This window comes from Austrofundulus limnaeus, unplaced genomic scaffold, assembly GCF_001266775.1.
Source record: "Austrofundulus limnaeus strain Quisiro unplaced genomic scaffold, Austrofundulus_limnaeus-1.0 Scaffold231, whole genome shotgun sequence".
NCBI classification, from domain to species: Eukaryota; Metazoa; Chordata; class Actinopteri; order Cyprinodontiformes; family Rivulidae; genus Austrofundulus; species Austrofundulus limnaeus.
Window position 1 is genome coordinate 610,802 of NW_013952633.1, and position 8,237 is coordinate 619,038.

Consider the following 8,237-nt stretch of genomic DNA (forward strand, 5'->3'; position numbering starts at 1 on the left):
ACACACACACACACACACACACACACACACACACACACACACTGAAATGGGCAAAACGGAAGCGGAAGGTGGTTCTTAAAGAGACAGAGGCCAATTTCAAGGCGTTTGGAAGAGGAAGTGACAAGAAGATAAGTTTATTTACTATTTAAACATAAAACAGCATTTTAATAACAGCTAAAGGTGACATAGATACTTTATTGTGGTATAGTATTTAAATGTATGCCTGAGAAATGCATAATATTGCCCCTTTCAAGTAGGTTTTCATGGAAAAGTTTTAAACAGATAATATTTTGTGAATTCAACAGACTTTATTTGGAAAAATGGAGTTTATTTTTGACCAGCTTAATAGGCCATCTGCTTGTTTGAGCAAAGATAAAAACCAAAGGGGATCGCTGCTTTGCAGTAGTTCAAAGTAGTTTTAAGCGAATGCTGTTCCATAAATCACGTCAGATTTACAATATACAATTGCTTATCTAAAAAGTTTTTCGACTATTTGCATATACAAATAGTAAGAACTAGCTTGAGTGTGGAGTATTATTTGCAAAATTACAATACTTTTTTTCCCTCAAACATTATGCAAAACTGAAGGTGATGCCAAACTTTATGAAATAGAGTTTGCATAAAGTTCTATGATGTATTTTTATATTGGAGTTGGCAATCCACTTTGGTCCTGGTTATGTTCAGACTAGTCATTAACATATCATTTTAGTCAGAATTAAAACTATTTATCTAAACTGAGGCTGTTCAGTGTCCTAGTTACAGTTGGTAATATACTAATTGTAACTTTTACACAGAATCCCACTTTAAAATAACTGAAAAAAAAGATTTAGGACAGCCTATAAAAGCAGTAAAACTTTAACAAAACTTCCCATCTGGATTAAAAACCCCAAACATGAGTGAGAACAAATAAGAATTTACAGGTAATGTAGTATAATTTTGTGAAACTACAGCCAATGCAAAATGAAAATGGTACAAGATGAGTCCATTTTTAACAGCATACTTGAACCAATTTGTTTTCCAAAGAGAGCATTTTCCCCTACCATCCAAGTGGGTGTGGGCCCCCCACTTCAAGACCAATTCCCTAGGGGAAACACTGGAGAGTCTAAATAATCCGAGTTTATTTTTCTGATACATGTGTAGGTACTAACTACAGGTTTAACACGCCATCATACTTCAGAGCCAAGGGGACAACTGGAATATGGCGGAGTGTCTACCCACATCCTAGGAGTGTCTATGGAGACGTTTCACCAGAGGCACCAGCAGGGCAATGTGCTCAGCAGCACGTGGCTCATTAATTAGTGAGAGGAATGGTACAACTAATCTGTTTCATGCCTCAGCTGCAATAAACAGAAGAGTAAACAAGTGATGAAAGGCAAAATAAAAGGTATTTTAGCATACAAGATACTATGTCCTTTAAATGGATTTTACATTTCTGGTGAAAGGACTGCATTTAGTAGTTGACACTAAATGCACTGGTCATTTTTTTATTCTCATGATTCAGTCATGACAATCTTGTGAAAGTGGCTCAAAAAGCTAAAACATGTATGCATTCACACCAGATAAGATGGTGCGATAGGTCCACATGTTGAGCCTCTTTAAAGTGTATCTTACCCCCGGCCCCCCTCCCACGTGAAAGGATAACTCCGACCCAAAGCCAAATTTAAAACATGCCTACATAACAGTGGACATTGCAGGAAAGAAGTGGGAGGCTGTGGGGGAGGAGGGGGGTGAGCGAGGAGGTGTGGCCAGGACGAGAGAACGTGACAACTATCTTATTTTGACAAGCTAACATTTCTGATCGTTCTAAACAAAGCATGTTTCGTAAAAAGTAACGTTTCATGACATACACAACGATTCATGACATATTTCATTTAAAATTAACAAGTCAGCTCAGTCTGGGACCGACTCGTGTTGTCTCCCTGAACACGAAGCTCTTTACCGCAGCCTCGGCTGAGCTCTGTCCGCCCCACACCACACCAGCCCCCGACAGAGGAGGTGGAGTGCCCCGACAGCCTGACTAGGGTTGGGCATAATCATATCATGTGCAATTAATAGTCAGAAAAACAATCGATTATTTGTTGGGACTTGACGATTAATACGATTAATGCCACCAGGCGGACTGACTGGATAACTCTCCAGTCAGTCCGCTCGGTGCTCCTCTCCGCTTCAAATGTGACGAACATTTAAAAAAAGTTTGCTAATTTAATTATCTATCCACACAATTTAAAATTTGATGTACAGCCTGAAGTCTGTAATTTTAACACAATTTGGAACAGGTTTTTATGAAGAGAAAATCTTTCCCACTAAATTAGTCATGTGACCAGGACATAAGGGTGTCCAGGGACTCCAGGGGATTAATCGTCAAATTAATCRTTATCGGCTAAATACCACAATTAATCGTTATTATTCTTTTTCCCCAATATTGCCCAACCCTAAGCCTGACAGAAAAAAAATAAAACCTACGCTGCAGCTGCTCACAAGATCACTAGTTTAGATCAGGAATAAAAGTGTTGGGTCTTGTTCGACTGAAGTTTGGGTTCGGTTCGAGCTGTTTTTCATTTTACAGTGACGAGCTGATCACGGACATGCAGCTGYCACTGCCCCGCTCCGCCACGCTCTCTGCCTTTTTTCCTCCTCCCGCTGTCCTCCCATGTGTCTTCTACACACACTTTCTTGTTTACCTGTTTCTGCAGGATGTACAGCGGGCTGGGGTATGCATGTGTGTGCCTGCAKCACCGCTGCTCAACCCATATGAGCAGCAAAAAGACATTTTTAGACCAAATATTACAGATTTGAACAAATACGCACAAAAACATCAAAATGAGCACAGAAACAGTACTATATAACATTTTAGACACATTCTAGACAGTTTATCAGCTAAAAAATAATTTTGGGGTAAGTTTCTCATTAAAAAGTGAACATGCGCTTGTGCAACATCACCGTCAAGTCGAGAAAAACACGACCGGCGACTTTTACCTGAGAACACCATCACTGTTTTTTTCATCAGATAAGGTGTTGCACCACAACTCAAAACTCCCATTCAAGCAACAACACACACTGAGTCTTGCCTGAACAAAGTATATTATTCAACAACAAAAAGAAAAAAAAGAAAAAAATTGGCAATTAAGAAAGAAAAACAATGGGGAAGAAAAGCATGGGCTGTGTCATGATTTAAGCACTTGGAGGCATGATCTGTTGGAATTCCATCAACAGAAACAAAAATTAACTCCTCGACTTTTGGGCTTATCTTACTAATAATGTAACTGCAGCAGCTGTGTCGAAATCTATGTGAAAAGGCACGACTTACTCAGAGTTCTGCAGCAAAATGTTACAGTAAATCACCCGAGGGATTGTTCTCGTGCCTCATAGACCCATGTGGTTGCTGACAGATTAATTAAATGAATCGCATGTGTGGAAAAAAAGCTTAAGGAAACATACTTTGACACTGAACGTAGGAGTAGTGAAATATTTTTCATGTTATGGCACGAAAGATAAGGGAAGTCAGGTGGTTATGATGACAGCAAAACGTTCATTTAACGTGGCGATTTCAACAAAAGCAGCATTGATATATTTGTAAATGTTTTTTTTCTGTGTGTGTGTGTGTGTGTGTGTGTGTGTGTGTTCTGGTAAATTTGAGGTTTTTAGCCAAAAATGTCAAATATTCACATTGACCTGTGTTTTAAAGTGATGCTTAAATAGAGTCTCATCTTTAAAGCATAAACACTTTTTTATTGGTTTATTGGCTGTAAAACTCTGCTTGACAGCAACATTTTATTTGCATAAACCAGACTGACAACATTTGTGTTCAGGTTTATGTTTGTGAGATTTTATAATATAGAAACGTATGAATTATTTTTACTTAGACAATGGGCCTCATGCAAGAACATGTTYGTATTCTTATCCTAAATTTCTCTTACTTTTGTTCGTACAAAGGGTTCGTACGAACATGTCACGTCAGATTCAACAAACACTTCTATCTTCAGGAAACGTGCGTAAATGAGCTGCGTAAATTMCACCTGTTCGTATCCAGCTGCTCGTGCACGTGAGAGGAGATTAGCATAATTACCACCCCAAATACACCATATAAGGCTGTGTTTCCTGCCTCAGATATCAGGAAGTGTCCATTCATGAAAATGGCAGCGAAAACTTAAAAGAAAAACTTTACGAGTTCAGAGATTGAAGTCCGTCTGTCAGAGATCCAGAAAAGAAAATCTGTCATTTTTAGCAGGTCAGCTGTGGGATAAAAAGAGCTGCTAAAAGTATAAACAACTGTGTTAAATCATTTTCATTTATTCAGAAGCCGCAGCGCTGCGCACCGTAACCGCCCCCCCCCCCAGCGCGCTGCGCGGCGCAGGTGGTCTCAGATGCGGGTCTGAAATRAGCATTTTAAAATGTTTTTAAAATAAGTCTGGCACTTTGGAGAAAATCCTGGACTTGATCATGTATCCCCTCTGGTCTGGGAACGTCTTGAGTCCCCCAGGACGAGCTGGAAGGTGTAGCAGGGGAGAGGGGGGTCTCTCTGCTGCTGCCCCCGCACCCGATCCCGGATAGGCGGCGGAAAACGGACGAACGGACAGTTTATATTGTTAGTCTAAATTATTACATTTAAAATTATAACTAATTCAAGCAGAGTAGCCTATTGTCAACATAATCATATAGTGTAATTTATTTTCAACTCAAAATATCTTCAAACTAACGAAATATAAAGTTATTAGGGAGGAAAACCCGTCTGGATAACAGCAGACTGGCTGTTCGTAAAATATACGACAGGTCTGGACCACTCGTAAATTTTGTTCGTATCTGAAAAAAATCGTAGAATACGAAAACATTGGTGAATGCCACAAATTCTCCTAAATCACTCGTACGCACAATTTAAGAACAAATCTGTGCATACGAACGGTTATTGCATGAGGCCCAATGTGTTTATCCAAGATGCTCATTTAAAAAAAAGACTGAGCGAACTGTGCGCATGTGATTTAAGCACACGTAAGAGTGGAAAGCACATGGGAACATTCCCTCTTTTGTAAAAAAAATAAAATAAAAATGTGATCCAACAAGCACAGAACCGTGAATGTTACACTCTCAACACAATCAATCAGCTGTGGTGAAAATGGGTGAAACGCAGCCAAAGTGTGAAGACAAACTTTGAGAGATTTTCATGAGGCTTRGAGAAATTTCAAGACAACTTCAATGTTACAAGAAACTGTGGATTATAGAAGTGAAATATTTTTGCACAAAACCTCCATTAGAAAAAGTACAACAAATGTTAAAAGGAACACATCACGCAAAATCAACTTTATCCGTTACTGTATTTATTCATGTATAATACTTGAAATTTAACCTTAAAAATAATCCATAAAGTGGGGGGATAGTATTATGCACGAGTTATTGATAATTAATTATGCTTTGTAAGCTCAAAAAATAATGATCGTATTACACTTGAGACCGTATTACACATGAATAAATACAGTAAATTTGTAGTGTACTTGGGAGTCTCTAGGAGTGCAGAAAATTTGAATTTAGTCTCTTCCAGTGCTGCAAAGACATTATTATATTTGGTTTGGGTCATATTTTTCAAACCATGTAGGTTTTAATTTGTTCCTGCRCCCCTTTATAGTTGGAAATCTCTACAATGGATYGCTCTGGAAGCTGAAGGKGGGGGGCGAGGTGTGAAGCACAGTTTGGATTTAAAGAGACAGCCTCAAAACGAGTTGTTCTGAGACAAAAATCAGAAAAGAGGTGAAAGSGGGGCTTGTAGAGTTACAATGAGGAGGAATTCAGACCACAGCATTGCTGTTCCTTCACGTGAAAAAGGAGGATTTAAAAGCATGAAATGTCTCATTTAAGACAAAAACTATGCAGCGCTGTTGCACTGGACAGGAAGACTGGATGCTTCCGTCCTGATGCTGAAATCTCTGATGTTGTGGTCTTGTGGTAAGCTAACTTGGTTAGAGAATAGGTGAAGGTTTGAGAGATGCTTTTCTTTACTTCARTAGCATAATTTTACCTGGCTACGCATAGAGTTAAAAAACAACAACTGTTGCACTCTTGAACTTCCCAGAAGGAAAAGTTATGCAACAACAAAAGGAGTAGGCTTCAGTGTAAACATGTTCCTGCAAACACTCAGCATGATGTGTCCTCAACTCTTTAGAGGCTCATTCTGACAGGAGCACTTTGTGCTCTCAAGCACACTACACGACTAGGTCTGTTTCATCTCAGAAACAGAATCTGTAGCGTCACAAGGCGCTGYATGCAAGTTGTACTGTAATTCTGAGTGATGACGTACAAAACCCTCCTGTTGTAGTTTTATACTCCTGTCCTCAACGCACTGATTGTGATGGAGAACAGCGAGCCCCCACCCCTCGCTCAGGCCTCCTCCATCAAATACTTCAGAAAATGTGCAACTGGCCACCCGGGCCTGTTCCTTCCCACACACAAGCTGATTAGTCTGAGATTTGGGTGCTGTGAGAGGAAGTTGACAGTTCCAGAGAAGCAGAGACTGTCCCACAGTTTCCTGTCTTAGTAATTATCTGTCTTCCCACTCAGCCTATCATCCCTCCATCTGACAGCTGCAGGTATGAAGAGGTTTTCTCTCCACCCACACCCACAAGCCATTTAACGAGAGGAAAGGGATGCCAAAGCTCAGACGGGATGTTTGGCTAAACATACAGGGGATGACTAGGCTTGCCGTTTCGTCACGCGTGTCATTTTTTGTGCAACACACCTTTCAGCTAATTTCATTCAGACTTGTAAACCTGCAGAGATTTAGACTTTTTCTTAGTTTTCGGTAAGATTAAATGCAGTTAAAAGGAAACTTAAAGCTGTCAAACTGAGAATTCACCTTCCTCACACCTTCCAAACTCTACCAAATTTCCAGTCAAACCAACACATCCAAACAGGGTGGTTCCATAAGCAAAAAAATGCATTTTCTGGTCAAAGCAGAATTCCTCTGAAGCTTTGCTTCTTTTGCTGCATAAAATGCATCCACTGTGCTCCACCACACTGTACAGACACACAGGGCCTGTGGCCCTGCTTCACAGAGAGGGGCTGAGAAGCCCACAGGTCCAGATTAAACGCATCCTCTGAAGCAGAGTTGTGTAGGAAGGCACACAACGGGGCTTTCACTGTCCCCGTTGGGTGAATTTATTTAGGATTCACAAAGTCAGATGGATGAATCATAACTTACATGTTGCAAACTAACTAACTAACTAACTAACTAACTAACTAACTAACTAACTAACTAACTAACTAACTAACTAACTAACGTAAAATGAGCAATCAGGTTTTGTTTAGAAGGCAAAAGTTTTTCTTCATTTGTTGTTTGGATGAGTTCAGAGTGACTCAAACTTTAATTCTGGATCAACAACATACTTCACTTATCTGTCATAGACTAAGTGAGGAGCAGCAATGTTTGGGAAACGCCTCTTCCATATCTTAAAACACAAACTTCAAAAAGTCATGCTTTCATTTAGCATTAAACATTAAAAAGACAGGAATTAATACTAAAACAGTCTGAACCTTGAAAAGAAAAGTAACACTGATAGAACTGAAAGGTTTTTTTCAATCCCCCCTATGATTGGCAGGCAGGTGCCTCGTGTTTTCACAATCACTCTTACCTTGTAGACTTTTCCAAACGCTCCATCGCCCAGCTCTCCAACTATCTCCCAAATGTCATTGGGGTTGATGTCCCGGTGGACGTGCTCGTACTGCTTGACTTTCTTTTTAGTATCAATCCGGAGGATTTTACTCAACTTTCCGAAAGGCATGATTCTGAGTCAACTTCAGTTCAATGAAAATAAACTAAATAAACTGAAGGAAAAAAAACAGCAATTATCTGATATGGATCCTTGTGCAGGGAGTTTTACGCACGTGAAAAACTTTAATCTTCTCTTTCCGCCTTAAGAGTAAAAAAAAGAAAGAAAGTGAAAACAAAACAGGATTAAAGAAGTTATTCTACACCATCCATCTTAAACTCCAGATCTGGTGCTTCTCAGGTGAAAACGGCTCATGATCCTCTTCGGAAGCGACGCAGGAGAGCAGGACGCGCGCTGGCCACCTGCCGCTGCGGACTCACAGATGGAGCAGCAGCCTGATTGTCTGGGCAACTTGTTGATTCAAACAGAGCGACGAAGCCCCACCTTGTTACTCAACAGTCCTCTCAGTGCCGTCATGGAAATGTAGTCCTTTAGTCTGCGTCATCGCAGCGCCGGTACGGCAGAAGGACTTCATATCCGGGT

At 40.1% G+C, this 8,237-nt stretch overlaps 1 protein-coding gene across 1 annotated transcript in view; it reads right to left on the reverse strand.

Annotated features, from left to right (window-relative positions):
- stk10 (serine/threonine kinase 10) overlaps window positions 1-7,869 on the reverse strand; it is a gene marked incomplete at its 5' end in the record, with an annotated part of 43,865 nt that extends 35,996 nt beyond the window's left edge. The window contains 1 exon segment of the mRNA XM_014019794.1: window positions 7,617-7,869. Within this exon segment, the coding sequence (XP_013875248.1) occupies window positions 7,617-7,766 (150 nt within the window).
- Window positions 7,870-8,237: the final 368 nt, after the last annotated feature.